This window comes from Chiloscyllium punctatum, chromosome 39 (assembly GCF_047496795.1).
Source record: "Chiloscyllium punctatum isolate Juve2018m chromosome 39, sChiPun1.3, whole genome shotgun sequence".
Classification (NCBI taxonomy): domain Eukaryota; kingdom Metazoa; phylum Chordata; class Chondrichthyes; order Orectolobiformes; family Hemiscylliidae; genus Chiloscyllium; species Chiloscyllium punctatum.
Genome location: NC_092777.1, coordinates 32,666,447 through 32,685,971, shown reverse-complemented (window position 1 = coordinate 32,685,971; position 19,525 = coordinate 32,666,447). Strand labels below are relative to the sequence as shown.

The window sequence follows — 19,525 nt, the reverse complement described above, 5'->3', positions numbered from 1 at the left end:
TTATGAAATCAAATTATCTGGTATTTATCATATTGCTGCTCTGTGACAACCGTCCTTAGAATTTGGATTGGAGATTGAGGTTTATATTTGGCTAGGAGATTAGGATTTATTTTTCAGTTTGGAGATTATGAGTTATATTTGTTCGTTGATTTGAATTGAAAATTTAATTATATTTACGTTTGTAGCTTGGGTCGTGCTTGAATCTGAAGGAGTTGTGTTTCTACTTGGTGGAGAGAGAAAGAAAGACTTGGATGAGCTGTGGTTTGCAGTTAGTCAGTTTGCCTCCTGGAGCGCTGTCGTAGGAGTCGTTCCCCAAGTGGTGAACTGGGTTTTCCTTGGCCGTCCCCCTGGGAGTTTGCTCTGACGTGTAGCTCGCTGCTGGTGTGGAAGGAGCGGCTGGGCAGCAGCTCAGAGTGCGGCAGGGAACCGCCGCTCGTCGGACGGCAAAGCGGAGATGCCGAAGAACAGCGGCAAGCAGCTGAAGCCGAGCTCCAGCCTCCGGGAACGGCTGGATGGACACGAACTGGACCTGAGCCTGAGCGGCCTGAGCGAGGTCCCGGTCCGGGAGCTGGTGAGTGGAGGCCGGGCGAGGACAGGGCTGCAAGTGTGATGCCTCCCACAGTCGGTCAGCCTGCCATCACTGTCCAGCCCCTGGTTTAATAATTGGGTGTCCACAGGGACTGCGGCTCAGCCCGAGGAGGGAGGAAATTACAGGAATGAAAAGTGTTAACATCTGAGGAACATTTGAGGACTCTGGGTCTACACTCGATGGCGTTTTGAGGATAAGGAGGGGGATCTAACTAAAACATACAGAAACAAACAGGCTCCTCAATCTGTAGTTAGCTCAAGTTGTGGAGAAATTTCCTCACCTAGACGGCGGTGAGTTTGTGGAATTCTCTGCCACAGAAAAAAAACAGTCGAAGTCTAAATATTGCATGTTTTCCATAAGGAGTTAAATAGAGTTTTCAAGGCTAAAGTGATCTAAGGGTATGGGGAGAAAGCAGGAACAGGGTGCTGAGTTGGCTGGCCAGCCATTATCTTATTGAATGATGGAGCTGGCTGGAAGGCGCAAATGGTCTACTCTTCCAATTTTTAATGTTTCTATTTCCAACTCCATGTGGAGTTTCAACTTACGTATGGAGTAAACTACACTGTAACAATCTTAGGGGAACGTTAGCCAGAGGGTCTTAGTGACAAGCAATAGGTTTACATCACTTTTAACAAACTAACAGTTTGATAAATGCAGAATGTGTTTGCCTGTAGTGAACCTACCTGTCTTGTATGTCTCAAAATTTCTGTGCCCTTCAACAGGAATGCTTATTTCTTGTGCATTTGCACATGCACAATTCACATCAATCTACACAATCATGTCAGTATAAAAGAGGTGGTGATTTGGGGTGTTTTGTAAAGTATTAAGGTAGACCAATCCCCAGGGCCTGATGGTATCTATCCAAGAATGCTGAAGGAGGCAGGTGAGGAAATTGCTGGGTCTTGTTCTAAATCTTTGTATTCTTTTTAATCACAGGAGAGGTTCTGGAGGACTGGAGAATTGCCAGTGTTGTTCCTTTAAGAAGGGATAATCTGGGAAATTATAGGCTAGTGAGCTTTATGTTAATGATAGGGAAATTATTGAAGATCCTTAGAATTTACTCACATTTTGTAAAATATAGACTTATTAGCAATAGGCAGTGTGGCTTGTGCAGGGAAGGTTATGTTCACAAACTTAATTAAATCTTTGAGGAAGTGACAAAGATGATTGAGGCAGGGCAGTAGATGTTGTCTGTATGGACTTTAGCAAAGTTTTTGACAAGGTTCCTCATGACAGGCTGTTACAAAAGGTGAAGTCACTGGGATCCACAGTGATCTGGTAAGATAAATGCAGAACTGGCTGAATCAGATAAGACAGAATTGAGATGGATGTTTTTCTAACCAGAGATCTGGGATCAACGATGGGATTCCTGTTGTAAATAAAACTTGTTGTAAATAAGACAAAGGGACAGAAATTAGGTCATTCAGCCCAATGAGTCTGCTCTTCCATTCAATCATGGTTGATAGGTTTCTCAAACCTACCATTTTCTCTCCGTAACCCTTGGTCCCCTTGATACTCAACCTGTCTCTCTATCTTAAATGTGCTTAATGACCTGGTCTCCGCAGCCTTCTGTGGCAATGAATTCCATAGATACACCGTTCTCTGTCTGAAGAAGGTTCTCCTTATCTCTCTGTTCTAAAAGGTCTTCTCTTTACTCTAAGGCAGTGCCCTCAGGTTCTAGTCTCTTCTTCCAATGGAAGCACCTTCCCAAAATGTACTCTGTCCAGGCCATTCAGTGTTCTGTATGCTTCAGTTAGATCCCCCTCCTTATCCTTCAAAACTCCATCAAGTATAGACCCAGAGACCTCAAATGTTCCTCAGATGTTAAGCTTTTCATTCCTGGGACCATTCTCATGAATGTCCTCTGAACACACTGCAGGGGCAGTACATCTTCTTGAGATATGGGGCCAAAACCTGCACACAATACCCCAAAGGTGGTGTGAAAAGAGCCTTATAGAAGTACATCCCTGCTTTTATGTTCACATCCTTTCAAAATAAATGCCATCGTTATGTTTGCCATCCTAACTTTTAACTCAACCGGCAAATTTACCATGAGAGAATCCTGGACTAGAACTCCCATGTTACTACACTTCAGGCTTTTGAATTTTCTCCCCATTTAGAAAATAGTCCATGCCTCTATTTTCCCTACCAAACTGTATGACCTCACACTTTCCTATGTTGTACTCCATCTGCCACTTCTTTGCCTATTCTCCTAACCTGTCCAAATCCTTCTGCAGCCTCCCCACCTCCTCAGTGCTACCTGTCAGTCTACCTACCAGTCTGTATACCTTGCCAAAATGCCCTCTGTTCCTTCATCTAGATGGTTAGTGTATGATATGGTCCCAACACTGAGCCTTGTGGAACACCACTTGTCACCGGCTGTCATCCTGAGAAGGACACTTTTATCCCCACACTCTGCTTTCTGTCAGACAGCCAAGCTTTTCTCCATGCTAACACCTTGCCTCTAGCACCATGCTTCCTGTGCAGCACCTTGTCAGTGAATTGGAGGAGAATGTAGGTGGTTAGATTATAAGCTTGTGGATGACACAAAGACTGGGGGAGCTGCAATTAGTGAGGAGGATTTCCAAAGGATACAGCAAGGTAGATAGGCTGGAAGCTTTGCAGCTATATTGAACTTTGTTAAGCTACATTTGGAATATTGTGTATAATTCTGATTGTCACACTACCTTAAGGATGTGGAGTCTTTGGACAGGGTACAGAAACAGTTTATCAGAATGTTGCCTAGATGGGAGGGTATGAGCTATGAAGAGAGATTGGACATACTTCATATGTTTTAACTTGAATGTCGAAGGCTGAGGAGCAACCTAATAGAAGCTTACAAAATTGAAATGCCTGAATAGAATGGATAGTTGGAGTCTTTTTTTTCCAAGGGTAGAATTTTTTTTACTAGGGGGCAAAGGTTTAAGGTAAAAGGGGAATGTTAAAGAAGATGACAGGCAAGGTTTTTTTTATATACAGAGGGTAAGTACTAGGAATTCACTGCCAGAGAATGTGGTGAAGGTAGATACAACAGCATTCTTTAAGAGGCACCTTGACAGATATGAAAAGGTAGGAAATAGAGGAATACAGCCTGCAGTTTTCAGTTTAGAAATGCATCATGTGCTGGAACAGGCTTGGTGGACTTCAGATTAGATTAGATTAGATTAGATTACTTACAGTGTGGAAACAGGCCCTTCGGCCCAACAAGTCCACACCGCCCCGCCGAAGCGCAACCCACCCATACCCCTACATTTACCCCTTACCTAACACTACGGGCAATCTAGATTGGCCAATTCACCTGACCTGCACATCTTTGGACTGTGGGAGGAAACCAGAGCACCCGGAGAAAACCCACGCAGACACGGGGAGAACGTGCAAACTCCACACAGTCAGTCGCCTGAGGTGGGAATTGAACTCAGGTCTCTGGCGCTGTGAGGCAGCAGTGCTAACCACTGTGCCACCGTACCGCCCCTGAAGGGCTTGTTTCTGTACTGTACTGCTCCTTGTACACTGTCCTCATCACACTCCCAGTTTAGGTTTATTTAAAACATATTTGCCTCATATTGCAACAGGAGACCCTTGAGTATGAATTAAGGGAGATAAAGCTGAGGTAATGGTGTGCATTAATGAAAATGTTATTTGCGCCTCACATTCAATTCCTTCTAGGCATGAAAAGCTCAAGTTTGCTGCTGCCTTGTATAGCAGTTGTGTTTTAATCCTGTCAAACCTTAAAATAATGTATTGTGTTTTCAGGCAACATTGCCCAAGGCCACTGTCCTGGATCTATCCTGTAATTCTCTTGTCACACTGCCGGTAAGTTGTCGTATCAGTTATATCTGTCTGTGTTCTGGGTTGGATGTCAGTGCAGTGTTGTGTACGCATATCTTCCATGTGTTGTGAGGTGAGGTGAAAATAGCAATTAGTTAAATGAGACATTGTGTGATTTAACAAGACACCATTGTCTGGGGAGGGGAGATTTCATAACTCAATAATCATCATGTGCCATCTCTGGGATATTGTGATGTTTTCAAGAACATTCTTGAACCTTGAGGGAATCAATACCATCTGGGGAAGGAGAAGGGAGAGCTAGTACAAACTACACATTCCTTACTCATAAAAACATCTTCAGGAGAGGGAGAGAGATCAGTGACTTAGAAAAAATGTTGTAGAATGGGTAATACCCTTGTATGATTATAATGGGATGCAGCATCCTGACTACAGCCTGTTTATAAAAATTCAGTTTTTACAAAAACAAGAAAGCAGTCTGAGTATAGTGTGTATATGATGCATTCAGGACATACCCTCTCTAGAGCAAAATAAGTAAGAATAAACAGGAATGAAAAGTCATTTTGGTTCATTCAGTCCACGCTGATGTTCATGGGTCCATTTGACTTTCTTCACACCCTTTGACAAACTATCAGTATCCAATTCTCCCTCATGTTCATGTAACATTTAAATGCTTCGATACAATTGAAGTGATAATAACGCAAGAGGAGCCTTAGGCCATCAAGTCTATCGAACCTTTCTGCAATTAATGCCACTCCCCTATCCATCACAATACCTCTGCAACTACTTTTGCTTCAAGTGCCTATCGAAGTTCCTTAAAACATTGACCATCACCATTTCCACCACCCCAATTAATACTGAGTTCCAAGTTATCTCTCTCACTCAACAAAGATGTTCTTCCTCACATGTGCCCTCTATCTGCTGCCGAAAATTTAAATCTGTGTACTCCAGTTCTTGCAGCATTCACAAAAAGGAACAACCTTTGTTTTACATTCACAATTTCTTGAAGTGTATAACCTCACATTTCTGATATCATCTTTATAATTTTTTAAAAACATGACTCCCATGCCCATTTAGCCTTAAGGTCTGCTCCAGCATTCGATATGGATAATAATGTGATCACAATTATATGCAGCCCTCCAAGTGGGCTCCAAGTGTCTAAAATTTTCTTCCTTTTTTTGACTGTACAACATTGAAGGAGCCTGGACTTGCAGGCTTCAAATTTAAAGATGGTTGTCACCCCCAGTACCTCAAAGAATCATTACGTCCTTCTCAGGGCAGTACGAAACAGGTTAGATATAAAATTTCCACTGCTGAGTCATCAAACTCTCCTAAGACAAGTACAGCATAGTGTTAGATAGAGAGTAAAGCTCACTCTGTGCTGTTGCATCATATCCTTTATGGATGTGTACTTGTTTTGTGTGTGTTTTCTCCCCTCTGTTGACTGCATTGACATATGGTGGTTATGTAATTCTGCTTTGCATCATTGGATTAACTCTCTATTCATGCCCCAGTCCAGGCAATAAGAAACTTGTAGTTATTAGCTGTGCTTTAGTGTAAACCACTTTCTCGCCTCGAAGTCTGAAGGTTATGAGCTCAAGTTCCCTTTATAAGAATTGCACAGGATTTAGGCTGACATTGCTAGTACTAAAGGAGTGCTGCATTGTTGAATTGTTACTTTGGATGAAAAGTTAAACCAAAGCCTTCTCTGCTTTCTTAAACAGAAAAGATTTTATGGCCACTAATTCAGATAACAGCAAACAAAAATGTCTTGGTGTCCTGATTAATTTTTACCTCATTGCTGTGTGAGATATTAGTTTGCCTAAATTGACTGCTGCATTTTCTACAGTACTCAGTGGCTACAATTTAAATAGTGCTCCTAAAGTTATAAATTGTGCAATGCAAATATAGGCCCTTTTGTTCCTTGCCCATTGAAAAGAAATGCAGCTAATCCCAAACCCATTCTCTCTAAAGTTTCACATACACATTGCACCAGGATTTAATAGTAATCAGGAACAGGAATCCGAGCTGATCTTTCAGTGACTAGCTCAGGGACACTGACATGAAATGTGGCATCCTGGTTGCTGATGACTAAATAATACTGTGCTATATAGGCAATGCTTTGTCTCTCTTGAGCATTGTGGTGGACAGGTCCTGTATAGGATTTTATTGTCTGCAGAATGTGAGAGTTTTGCTACCTGGCTGGAGGTATAAGCTTAAGTGAGTTCATTTTTAATTGGTGTTCATGTTTCAAGCAGTTTTTCAAGAGTAGCTGTTAAGTCTGATTTTTCTTTTCATTTTTGTTTATTTCTCTGTCTCAAAACACCTCTCCATCAAATGCAGTCAGAATTCTGCAGTCTGACACATCTCATCAAACTTGATCTAAGCAAGAACCAGCTGCAGGAGCTTCCTTCAGATTTTGGACGACTCATTAACCTACAGCATTTGGACCTCTACAACAACAAATTGACTAACCTGCCAGTCAGCTTTGCTCAGCTCAAGGTAAGCAACCTATTCCCATAATCTCATTCTGGGAAACCCTTGGAGAAAAGCTTGTTTTCTGTTTGTCAATTTTCTTTCCCCATCAGCCTTCAAGCTCGCAATTCGTATTTTATCAAGATCATCTTGTGGAGTTAGAAAGCAAATCAATGTCGTGGTTGCTTTCATTATACTGGTAGATACTGCAAACTTTCCTTTCTTGTTTCAGCTGCCCTTCAAGTGTCTTGTTGTGCAAGTTTGTGTATTTCCTTTCAGTTTCACTAATGTCAAGGTCCAGACTACATTCAAAATCTTCTGCTCTAACTTATTCTTTCACTTTATCGGCCACCACAACCAAAAATAAACATATCATTGAAAGGTAAAATTGCTTTTCTGGGAGCCCAGGTCGACTCATAAGCTGAATTGCCTACTCTGCTCCTGTCTAGTCTGACCTGTCATTCTATGATCATGACTGATCAAACACCTCAATGCATTTTATCCCTTTTGTACACTATTGGCAATCAGAAAATGATCAATCCCTGCTTAAACGTACTCAAAAGACTGAGCTTTCACAGCCCTCTATGATGGAGAATTCCAAAGATTCACAATCCTCTGAGTAAAATAAAACTCATCTTGCATCTTATATTTAAATTGTGTCCCTTGGTTCCAGACTTCCCAAACAAGGGAAATATCTTACTTGATACTACCCTGTCTATCCCTTTAGATATTTTATCCTCTAGAGAATGCTGGCCTAATTTGTCCCATCTCCATTCAAAGGACAGTTCCATTCAAGGATCAAGTCTGGTAAATTTCATTGTCCTCCCTGTATGGCAAGAAGAGAATGAAACTAAACACATTATTTCAGGTGCAGTCTAACCAAGCGCTTTTACAACAGAAGCAAGACTTCACTACTCCTGTACTCAGATCCTCCTGCATCAAAGGCTAACTTTCCATTTGCATTTCCAATAGCTTGTGCACCTGCCGCCTTCAGTGATTTCTTGACAAGAACATCTAGTTCTCTTTGAACATCTGTCTAATCTCTCACCAGTTTGGAAATGATCTGCACATCTGTTCCTTCAACCAAAGTGGGTTACCTGCCATTTTACCAAATTATATTCAATCTACCATGTTCATGCCCAATCACTAAGCCTTAACCACACCCTCCTGAAGCTGCTTTATATCTTCACAACAAACGTTCCCACTTAGCTTTGTATTATCTGCAAATTTGGGAATATTACATTTTGTCCCCACCTCCAAATCATTTGATACTATGAACGGCTAGGACCCAAATAATCTATATGATACCCCAGTAATCACAACCTGCTAATGTGAGAATGGTCCATTCATTTCTACTGTTTTCTAACTATTAGCTAATTAGTCTATGTCAGTACATTACCACCTGTTTCAAGGCCTTTAATTTTTCTAACCAGTATCCTGTGAAGAGCTTTATCAAACACTTTTCAAAAATTTAAGTATAGTTCATCAGCTCTGTTTTTATCAATTATATTAGTAACATCTTCAAATAAAAACTCAAGTTCACAAAACATGATTTCCCATTCAAAAATCTATACTGACTATGCGCAAGCAAATCATTATTATCCATGTGTCTACTTTACCACATCCTTTATAATATATTCTAGCATTTTCTCTACAACTGATGTGAGGCTAACAGGTCTATATGTTTTGCAAAAACTAACACCCATCAGACACCAAGTCCCTTAAATCTCCCTTGACTTATCCTATACTCTCTGTCCGCAGCCAACCTGGGATGTCCAGTCCACAGGTTCTATAAAAGCAAATCTCTGAACTCTGCAGCTTTCTGAAATTCCACCCACATTTTTAATACCTCTAAACTTAACTACTTCAGAAAGGCGTCTCCCATTCTCCATCTGCAAGCTTGATGTCAACTAAACCTATGCTGCCTACATTCTAGTTCATACCAAGTTCCATTTGCCAATCACTCCTGCTGGTGCTGATCTTCATTTTTATTCATTGAGAGCATGAGAGCATTGCTGGCTTGAGCAACATTTATTGCCTATCCGTAATTGCCCAGAGGGCAGCTAAGAGTCAGTCACATTGCTGTGATTCTGGTGTTGCTTGTAGGCCAGACCAGAAAAGGATGGCAATTTCTTTCCCTCAAGGACATTAGTGAGTCAAATGGGTTTTTCCACCAATCAACAATACTGGTGACCATGAAACCAGATGTTTGTTGGCGAATGGTGTGGGCAACTACATAAAATGCTTAAGGCAAGTTGAGTAAATGTTCATCTTTGTCATATTCTCACAGTTGTCATTCTATGATTTTAGCTAAGAGTTGTTTTGACACCATGGCAGGGGTGGAAAGATTAGAGAGATTCAGATATGGAGTTTTGGAAAGACAGATGCAAACTTGGGAGGTGCCAACACATTTGGTGAAGAAAGTGGGGTTGGATTTGTAATGATAGTTAGCACAGCCTGTTGGTGATTATTTAAGGAAGAGTTTTGATATGGCAGACTTGAAAGAATGGGAAACATTAAAAATACCAACTGACATGAGAACCAATAAAGTATGTTGCATAGTCAGCAATTTAGTGGAAATATAATTGAAGGTGCAGAGGTAGGACTGGTGGCCAACTTGAGCTCTGAGAGAGAAAGAGGTGAGACAAAAATTGCAGAAAGATACCACTTCAGGTCTAGGACTGGGGAGAGACTAAGAGATTTAGCCCAGTGGGCTAGAGAAAGGTGGAAAGTGACATCGAGAACTGATTGGATAGCTTCTAACTTCTGGCAAAGGTATCCTTGAGCTCCACACACTTGTTGGAAGTTAGGATGGATGAGGACAAGGAGGTGTTTAAATTGACCTAATGCAATAGAAGAAACAACTGGGGGTTATCTTTGCAGTTTGGAATGATCCTGTAATCGTTAGGCCTGTAAACTGCCATATCCCTTTAAATCTGTAGCCATTGAACTTAAAGTAATGCTATGAGAAGGGTAAATGGTTTAATTTGGGAATAAATTATAGAAGATTGAGATGAATGCTTCAGTTCAGCAAATTTGAAAGTAAAAGGCTAAACAGTTGGGATTTTGGAACTATATAGTTGTAAGTGAATTGGAGAATAGGTTTTCTTTTCCTGGGAAGTACACAAGGATGTAGAGTTGAGGGAATGCAGGTTCTGAATGATCAGCAATTACTTTATCTGAGATTGAGTAGTGAAGCCTTATGAGATGACAAGATCAAGGTGGTGTAACTGGATTGGGGAGTTTAATAATTATTACCTGTTCTTTAGCATTTATCCCTTTGTCATTGCATTAAAACTAAATACCCATTTGTGTCTCTGGGTTAGAGTCATGGGTTGTGTGAGAAGCTATGTCATGATTGCATCTCCTCCAGCAATGTACTTCATGCTCAACCTCAGTAAACTAATCCATACAACACCTGTGTGACAGTTTTACACATTGTGTACCAGTGAACATGATGTTTCTGAATGGGAATTAGTAGTACTGTTGTAAATGCTGAGAGGATGCATATTGGTTTATGCACTCTCACTTGGATCTTAGCATTTTTGTTTAGACAATTAAAATCTAATGCTTTACTGACAGTTTCTGTCTTTGAAATGTGCTGTCTTAAGTTTGATACAAGCACATGGATCTAATTTTGTCTCATGAAAGCGGAGGAATACACTGTGGTGAAAGGGCAAAAGGCAGTATTTGTCATGAAAAGAAAGACAGTGTATTGTTGAGCACCATCCCCCATCTTTTGGCTTTGCAAAGCAGTTGCAAACAACTATAGCATTTTAGATATAATCACTTGTAATTTCTGAAATCTGTCATTTAATTTGTACACAGCAAGTTCCTAAAGAAAGCAGTGAGGATAACGGATGCCCCTTTCTCTCAACAGAACTTGAAGTGGTTGGATTTAAAAGGAAATCCACTTGATCCATTGCTTGAGAAGGTGGCAGGTGACTGCCTGGATGAGAAGCAGTGCAAGCAGAGTGCAGCCAATGTAAGTTTCAGGATTTGCCTTCACCATAAAGATAACTTGATATCAGTTTCCACTTTTAGCATCATACAACTAGACCTTTTTTCTTAACCATGCAAATAGGCTAAGAGAATCCACTGTGCAATTTTGGAAGAGACTTTCAGGTGTTTTGGGGCAGCATGGTGACTCAGTGGTTAACGCTACTGCCTCAGCACCAGGGACCCAGGTTCAATTCCAGCCTTGGGAGACTGTGTGGAGCTTGCACATTCTCCCAGTGTCTGTGTGGGTTTCCTCCATACTCCGGTTTCCTCCCACAATCCAAAGATGTGCAGGTCAGGTGAATTAGCCATGCTAAATTGCCCGTAGTGTTAGGTGCATTAGCTAGGGATAAATATAGGGGAATGAGTCTGGGGGGGGTTACTCTTCGGAGGGTCGGTGTGGACTTGTTGGGCCAAAGGGCCTGTTTCCATACTGTAGATAATCTAATCAAAAATCTAATCTAAAAAAGCCTGTACATGTGCACAACAGGACTGTTGAAAACACTATCTGTGGTGCTGATATTTCTAATAGTGGCATCCAATATAAGGGATACCAGTCTATCACTATTTGATAGTGGTGTACACTAGTGCTGCTGGGGACACTAATACAATATAGATTTTTTAACTATATAAAACTGGGGTAAAGTACTGATGGATATAGATACCTCACTGTATAATAATGAGGGATACAGGTTTAGAACATAGAACATAGAAGAATACAGCGCAGTACAGGCCCTTCGGCCCTCGATGTTGCGCCGATCAAAGCCCACCTAACCTACACTAACCCACTATCCTCCATATACCTATCCAATGCCCGCTTAAATACCCATAAAGAGGGAGAGTCCACTACTGCTACTGGCAGGGCATTCCATGAACTTACGACTCGCTGAGTGAAGAACCTACCCCTAACATCAGTCCTATATCTACCCCCCCTTAATTTAAAGCTATGCCCCCTTGTAATAGCTGACTCCATACGTGGAAAAAAGTTCTCACTGTCAACCCTATCTAACCCCCTAATCATCTTGTACACCTCTATCAAGTCACCCCTAAACCTTCTTTTCTCCAATGAAAACAACCCCAAGTGCCTCAGCCTTTCCTCATAGGATCTTCCTACCATACCAGGCAACATCCTGGTAAACTTCCTCTGCACCCGTTCCAGTGCCTCCACATCCTTCCTATAGTATGGCGACCAAAACTGCACACAATATTCCAGATGCGGCCGCACCAGAGTCTTATACAACTGCAGCATGACCTCAGGACTCCGGAACTCAATTCCTCTACCAATAAAAGCCAGTACGCCATATGCCTTCTTCACTGCACTATTTACCTGGGTGGCAACTTTCAGAGTTTGTCACTGTTCAGCACTGGGATAAGGTACTGGTGCGTACAAGTCACATGGGTGCAGTACTGGTGGATGTAGTAACACAGGGTACAGTATTGGTGAGTACAGATATAAAGCCTGTTGTAATCCTTGTAGAGGCTGAGCACATTTTCCAAAGGATTTTCAGCAACCAACAGAAATAGCTAAAATGTTTTGAAACTATAACTATAGCAAATTAAAATCAGCATGTCAAACTTTACTCAACAGACAACTAATACAGCAAACTTTTTAAAAACCTGACTTTGACAAGAATGGACTAATGCAATCAAGGCACACATCTTGCATCTCCTTTTGTGCATCACACTTCTGATAGAATGCAGCAACACAAGATTGTGTTCTAATTTACTCTTAGCTTTCGAACAGGCTCACTTCTCCTTGCCACACCAGATTAAATCTTCAAATGTCCTTCAGAAATCATTGGGTTCAATCTAAGTTTACCACAACTGGCTTTCACTCGCAAAGATCATCTTCATGACTCCTTGTTCCTTAAATTTCCAAAGGTCCTGCTAATCTTTCCTTGTTCTTTTCTATAGAAAACCAATTTTTGCAAGTATCCTGATTATTCATTGATACAACTAATCACCCTGCTATTCACAACAATAATTTCTTGTGTTTCTGTCTGTCACTTTATCTATCTATATGCGCCACTCTGTCTTTCTCCAAGAAGTAACTCTTCCTTTTTTTAATCAAGATGTGAAAACTTTTATTTGGATTTCAAATAGATCTCTCTTTCCATGACAGTCCAAACAGATGAGCTTCTCTCCGAGGAGAGATTTAGAATGATCACCAACCCCCATCCAAAAAGTCTCAGTTTCACCTTAGATTGCACTTTAAAAATCTCCTCCTTTTAATCTTCTTGTAAAGTCCAGTGGTCACAATACACTGGGATACAGCATTAGTGATTTGTAACTGCGGAGCACTGTATTAATCTTCCACTAACGTTGTATATCAGTAAGTTTAGTGAAAGAAGATAGTTAAACATTTTAAGTCTTGAAATAATATGCACTGATAAAGATAAATCAGTGTTATTGTGTATGAGGTGGTATGTAGTTCTACACATGGTGAGATCCAGTTCCAAGAAATTCAGTTGTTAACTTTGTTTTCACTGTTGGATATTGCAGGTGCTGCGGTACATGAAAACCATTCAGTCCGAACAAGATCGTGAAAAACAGAGACGGCTGCTGGTTGAAAGAGGTAAGAGTTTAGATGGCTAAAACAAATGTTCATCCAGGTATAGGACTACTGAGAATGGATTACAATTGAGAGTCTGACTTAAAGGTATTAATCTAAAGCTAGCCTTGTTATCAGTGGATTTTCACACAAGTATCCAAGGGTAACCTTTCATTGTGTTCATTCCATCCATACCTTGGAGTGCAGACATCAGATTAAACATGGCATCTTCCTATTCACTCTTGTGACTAGCTGAGCAATCTTGAAGTGAAAGAAACAAATTTCAAGAGTCTGTCATTAATCGCCATATTCTGTATTCCAGCATTGTAATGGTGCAGCATTAGTTCTGCTTTGTAACTGAGAATCAAACGGAATTAGCTAGTTAGCCAAATTGATCTGGTTCTATGCTGTAAGTTCTGACAAAGCTGAAAGTAGTCTTAATGCAGAATAATTTTTTTGCATTCACTGAATGTGTTGGAATTATTTTTCTGCACTCTTTGGTCTTCAGATGCAAGTTTTCAGTTATTTACTGTTCGGCAAAATGGGTGTAAAAGACTAAATGGCATAGAGGATATGTTTGGAATGCAGGTTTATCTGTTACGACTTTAAATTCAAAGTGCAATCGCTTGACCTTGAAGTCTTTTACTCGTTCTCCCAGGTTTTTACTCAATGGTTAACCAGGTACACAATGTGATAACAGGAAATCTGTTACTTGGTGTGTATCTCAAGGAAAGCAACTGGCAGTTGGTCTGAATAATATTTAGAGCATTAAGAGTGGATCAGTAATTTTCACTTCACTGATTGAAGAGATGGATCATTACATAGGCTCACACTTTAAAAGTATCTAGAACTTTCATTTATTTCGCACCTTTCCTAGCTTTTTGATTACCTATAGCAATTCGTCACCAATAAACTCTTTCTGAAGTGTACTCATTGGCTGCAAGGTTTGCATGTTACAACAATGTGAGCACTATACTAGCAGCAAATTTGACATGAGCTGAGGAATAGATTCTAGCAATGACATTCCAGAAACCTCTACCTAATGCTGTGGAGTCCGTTCTGTCAATAAGAATATAGGAATAGGACCTTGGTTTGACATCTCATTTTAAGTACAGCACTTCCATTGGCATGCCATTGTGAGCCCTGCACTTAAATGTTAGCTTATGTTACATGCTTGGTCTGTAGTTGACTTGAAATACTTGGACACAGAGTACAAAAGTGAGTATAAAATAAAATCAGAAAGCATCAGAAGTTTTAACTGCCAGCTTTATAGCCAAATATGTTGTTACAGAGTTGGAGAAAAGGCGTGAAGCAGAAATACGGGCTAAGGAAGCAAGGGAACGCGATCTGCGTAAACGAGAGAAAATGGAGGAGAAGGAGAGGCGCAGGAAGGAGTATGATGCACAGAAATTACAAAGGTTCAACGAGCCAAAGGAGGAAAAGCCTACAACTACATCAGAAAGTAAGTGAAAGATGGAAGGTGGGTAAGCTATGTGAATTCTCAGAGTTAGATCTGCTCCATGAGTCATGCAAATGTACGAGAAATGGCCAGGTCAATGCAAGTTCATTATTCTCTCATTATCAACTTGTGTGAATTAAAATCACTTACGAATTCTTTACTCATTCACAAATTTAGCATCATTGTCCTTTTGCTTGTTGGATGTGATTTCTTGAGTATCAAAACTTCCACTGCAATAGCTGTTTCACTAGTATGAAAGGCTCTCAACTGTAGAAGTATTGAGCTGGCCCTGACTGTGTCCACATATGCAAGAACCAGTGGATAGTGTGCAGCAGTAGAAGGCTGGTTCATGTTGTTTCTTCCTCTTGCTAGCCTTAGAATGCCATTGTGTGACTGTTGTATAACTGGCAAACCCTCAGTCATGGATTTGACCTTAGCTCCTGTTTGTGCGCATTCTAAATATTCATAGGTATAACATAAAAGAAAAATCTGTAAAATTATTTTTTTAACCAGTATTAAAATGATTGAGATGAATATGCCAAAGTGACTCATGATTGTGGAACCTTAGAATGGTTACAGCGCAAAGGAAGATGTTTGGCCTGTCATGTATGTGTCTGCTGTCTGCAAGATTAGTGAACTAGTTCCATTCTGCTGTCACTCTGGTTCTCATTCCTAATGTCACTGAACAGTATTTCCCATGTATCCTCAGTCGAACTTCCTTGTAGCAATCCTTTTTATATTTAAATAAAAGCAAATACAGTGGATCCTGGAAAGCTGAATTAAAGACATAAAATGCTAGAAATACTTGAAGTTCTAAAGAAGGTTCACAACTGATTCTAAACTTTAATCCTGCTTCTCCCTCTGTAGATGCTGTCAGAGCCTACTGAGTATTTCCAGAACCTTCTATATTTTACTCCATGTTATCTTCTCCAAGGAGAATAACTCCAGTTTAAGATTATCTTTGTACAAAGCTTCTCATCCTTGGGCCATTCTTACCTTTTCTGTATTAGACATCTTTTCTAAAGTCTTCACGTCCTACCTGATGGTATCCAGCAATAGACAAAATACTCTAGTTGAGACTGAATCACTATTATTATATATGTTTGTCATAACTTTCTTGGTTTTGTACTCTCTGTACTTATTTGTAAAAGCCTAGGATACCATGAGCTTTATCAGCAATTTCTGAACCTTCCTATCACTTTGAATGACTTGTGTACACATTCTTCAGGTCCCTCCCCTGTTCTTGCACCCCCTATAGAATTGTACCCTTTCTGTTATATTGCCTCTTCCCTATTCTTACAAGCAAAACAAACACACCTCTGCATCAAGTTTCATCTGCTAATTATTCTAGTAATCTATCAACCTATTTTCTCAAGAATTTTATCACTGTCCTTCTCCATTTCTATGTCTTCAAATTTTAAAATTGTGCTCTTTGCAGCCAGGTCTAGATTACTGATCTACCTAGAAAAGCAGGTTCCCAACAATAATTTTCTGGGAAACCCTGCTACATAACTTGCCCTCATTCCTAAAACGACTGTTCACAAGCACTCACTCTACCTGTCACTCAACTAACTTCATGGTGCTTTTATTCCATGGGCTGTAATTTGCTGACCAGATCAGCTAGTTTCCACTAGTAGAGGGCACAAATTTAAGATGATCTCAAAAAAAAACTAAAAGATAATCGAGAAAAACCTCTTTACATGAAAGCTGCGCAGCCTTTTCCTGGAACAATTTTAAGAAAAATGGATATTTACTTAACAATGAATCTTAACTGGTGGGGGTGTGAGCACGAGAGTAGGGTTAATTGAGAGGGCTTATGACAAAAATCCATCAGCGCAGATACGGCTAGTCAAATGTTTTCACAACAAGAGGAAATTTGATAGGGGGCAAACCTCTAATTAAAAAGGAATAATGTTGGTGCCTGGTGATGCTTGGTGCTGAAACACTAACACTGGACAACATGGCTACTATTTAATTCTGTTTCATTTGAAGTTAAATTTAATGGAGAAATATCTAATAATGGTGAAGTTATCTGTACTCAGGCAGATAGTATGTGCAAGATTCTTGCGCATCTCAACTTCTTGTAACTTGTTTAACCCATCTACAGCTGCCACTGTCTACAAAGGACAAGTCAGGGACAATATTCCTCTAAGCTGGTGGCCGCTTCAAGGTTCATCTGGGTTTCATACGTTCTAATTGATGCGCTGATGCATTGACTTTCAGTTTCAGAAGTCGATGCTGCACACACCCAGATCTCTGAAATCTGTGCACCAACAAACCAGCCTCAACAGTCCTCTGTAGTAAAGAATTCCACAGATTCACTTCCCTGTTAACAGAAGAAATTCCTCCTCCTCTCTGTCTTAGAAGTGTAACCCCTTATTTTGAGATTATGTCCTCTGGTCCTAGACCCTTCCACAAAGGAAAACCCTTTCCCTGTATCTCCTTTCAAGTCACCTAAGAATTTTGTATCTTGAATCTCAGCCTCGTAAACCTTCTGTGGACTGCCTCCAATGCAAGGGGATCCAAAACTGTTCACAGTATTCAAGCTCTGGTTTGACTAAAGCCCATATAGTTTTAGCAAAACCTTCTAACTTTTATACACCATTTCCGTTTGTATTAAATGTCTACAACCTAATTGCCTTCCCTATAACTTGCTAAATTTGAATGCCAGCTTTTTTTTATTCAGGTTTCCAACCACTCTCCCTGCAGTGGAAATAGGGCCTAACTGTGGTGAAGAATTGCCTAATTCCTAACTCTTAATTCAACATTGTCACCCGTGTTTTTAAGTTATATGATAGCTTGTGCTATCCTAATTTTCTATTGCTTTTAGAAATTATTAGTTGGGAGCCATGTTCAAGGATACACATTAAATCATTGTTTTTTCTCTCCTCCATGATAGAACCAGTCTCTTCTGTCAATCCATCAGCACCTAAAAAGGGACACTTATTCCAAATGCTACTGAAGGTGCTACTGTTCCTGCTACTATGCTCCATTGTCACTGTGGTGATGTGCAGGAAAACAAAGCTTCCACATGAGCAGCTGTGCAGTACTGTAAACCATCTATACGAAGACACACTTCACGCCCTTCAGGGAAATAAGGTTCTCCAGAAGCTTCTACGTAGCATTCCATTCCCATGACCAGGAGCCAGGTGAAGAATCACTGAAATTCCTATGGAATTGATTAATTCGTGTGTTCTTATATTGCACATAAACCCTTCAAAGGGCCGGTATTCATCTTACTTGCCCTTCCCAAATTCTACACAATAAAATCCTGTTTCGCATTCACCAGGCTTTGTTGTCTTCAATGTTTTAAGAGTGGTCTTTCAAATACTGGATTAGAGGTACTGGAAAAGCACAGCAGTTCAGGCAGCATCCGAGGAGCAGTAAAATTGACGTTTCGGGCAAAAGCCCTTAATCAGAAATACAGGCAGAGTGGAGGGTGGAGAGATAAATGAGAGGAGGGTGGGGGGGGGGGGGGGGGGGGTGGGGGGGGTGGGGAATGGATACAATAAATGATATTGATGGATGTGCAGGTAAAACTTTGATGGATGTGGAAGGCTCCTTTAGGGCGTTGGATGGAGGTGAGGGAGGAGGTGTGGACGCAGGCTTTGCAATTCCTGCAGTGGCAGGGGAAGGTGCCAGGACGGGAGGGTGCGAGCGCTTTAGGGAACACATCTGGGACACCCGCACCTTCCCCACCCCCACCTTCCTCTCATTTATCTCTCCACCCTTCAGACACACTGCCTGTATTCCTGATTAAGGGATTTTGTCCGAAATGTCAATTTTACTGCTCCTCAGATGCTGCCTGAACTGCTGTGCTTTTCTAGCACCTCTAATCCAGAATCTGGTTTCTAGCATCTGCAGTCATTGTTTTTACCTGGTCTTTTAAATACACCTACTTTAAACTCCTGATTGACTTTGCTAACTCTAATTTACTGAAAAAAAGTTTCTAGTTTAGTTCTGAGATATGGAAGAAGAGACTGCTGTTGGCCCTGGGTTTGTGAAGAGGAAAATATCACATTGGAGCCTGGTTAGATATGACTTATGACTTGGAAGTGCCGATGTTGGACTGTGGTGAACAAAGTTAAAAATCACACAACACCAGGTTATAGTCCAACAGGTTTATTTGAGAGCACTAGCTTTCAGGTGGTTGTGGAGCAGAATCATGAGACACAGAATTTATAGCAACAGGATCGCAGTGTCAGAGAATGTAATATTAAACAAACTTAGCTTAACTCTTTCTCCTTTTAAGATGATCATGTTAGTTTCAGTTCCTTCATATTGTAAATCCCAGAACATTTTTAAAGTTACATTCTCAAGATAGCTATAACAATAAGTGCCAACTCAGCTCAGAGGCTAAAGTCTGTCTGTGTCCCAATGTTAGGTCAGACTGATTCTATTTCTAAAGTGGGATCCACAGAATACCACATGGATTCATGCAGTTCCTGAGTGAAACAAAATGCCACCCTGCTAGTACAAACCCACGTGTGCGGGGCCGGGGGCGCGAGCATCCACGAAAGATCGTATGCGCGTGAATGCAACTGGGCACAACTCTGTGAGAGGGTGTGTGTGGGTAAGTGTGGGGGGTGCACATATGAGTGCACGAAAGACAGCCCACGCACGAGAAACCTTTGGGTGGCCATCCTTCAAAATGGACCCCGGGACA

The 19,525-nt window shown here is 40.8% G+C and overlaps 1 protein-coding gene across 1 annotated transcript; it reads left to right on the top strand.

Moving 5' to 3' along the window:
• The first annotated feature begins 350 nt into the window (after positions 1-350).
• lrrc59 (leucine rich repeat containing 59) lies at positions 351-18,144 on the top strand. The gene is made up of 7 exons (XM_072558418.1): positions 351-571; positions 4,343-4,402; positions 6,719-6,877; positions 10,731-10,835; positions 13,352-13,424; positions 14,692-14,862; positions 17,759-18,144. The coding sequence occupies exons 1-7, from the start codon at positions 455-457 to the stop codon at positions 17,995-17,997; spliced, it is 924 nt and encodes a 307-aa protein (XP_072414519.1). The 5' UTR covers positions 351-454; the 3' UTR covers positions 17,998-18,144.
• The last annotated feature ends 1,381 nt before the right edge of the window (positions 18,145-19,525 follow it).

Bases quoted from the DNA above. Each gene is read 5' to 3' on its own strand.
- lrrc59 (XM_072558418.1), top strand. From the start codon at position 455: ATGCCGAAGAACAGCGGCAAGCAGCTGAAGCCGAGCTCCAGCCTCCGG. The intron at 572-4,342 runs GTGAGTGGAGGC...TTGTGTTTTCAG, and splicing joins AGGTCCCGGTCCGGGAGCTG to GCAACATTGCCCAAGGCCAC. The intron at 13,425-14,691 runs GTAAGAGTTTAG...ATGTTGTTACAG, and splicing joins ACGGCTGCTGGTTGAAAGAG to AGTTGGAGAAAAGGCGTGAA.